General features: G+C 72.7%; 1 protein-coding gene across 2 annotated transcripts in view; it reads right to left on the bottom strand.

The window, feature by feature from the left end:
* The window catches only part of VAMP4 (vesicle-associated membrane protein 4), an 11,922-nt gene extending 11,779 nt beyond the window's left edge, over positions 1 to 143 (bottom strand). The window contains exon 1 of one of the 2 annotated variants that reach the window (XM_009710472.1): positions 21 to 143. In XM_009710472.1, coding sequence (XP_009708774.1) covers positions 21 to 86 — 66 coding nt within the window. In that variant the 5' untranslated portion in view covers positions 87 to 143. The remainder of the gene's footprint in view (positions 1 to 20) is intronic. The other variant, XM_009710471.1, reaches the window with a different exon arrangement.
* Positions 144 to 253: the final 110 nt, after the last annotated feature.

The raw sequence follows: 253 nt of genomic DNA, 5'->3' as shown, positions 1-253 counted from the left end.
CCCCCCCCGCCGGTACTCACCCGCTCGCTCTTCACGGAGCCCGTTACTTCGTCGTCGTTCAGGTGCCGCTTGAATTTGGGAGGCATGGTCTCTACCTGCCGGAGAGGTGGCTTCGCGCCCGGGAGGAGAAGCCTGGAGGGGAGGTGCAGGGAACGGCCGGGTCAGCTCGCTGCCCGGCACCCCAACCGCGCGTCCCCCGGCCGCCCCTCACCGGGACCGGGAGGAGGGAGGGAGAGCCCGGCGCGTGGCGGGG

This window comes from Cariama cristata, unplaced genomic scaffold (assembly GCF_000690535.1).
Source record: "Cariama cristata isolate BGI_N322 unplaced genomic scaffold, ASM69053v1 scaffold29301, whole genome shotgun sequence".
NCBI classification, from domain to species: Eukaryota; Metazoa; Chordata; class Aves; order Cariamiformes; family Cariamidae; genus Cariama; species Cariama cristata.
The sequence above is the reverse complement of the archived record's forward strand: the minus strand, read 5'-3'. Positions and strand labels throughout refer to the sequence as shown.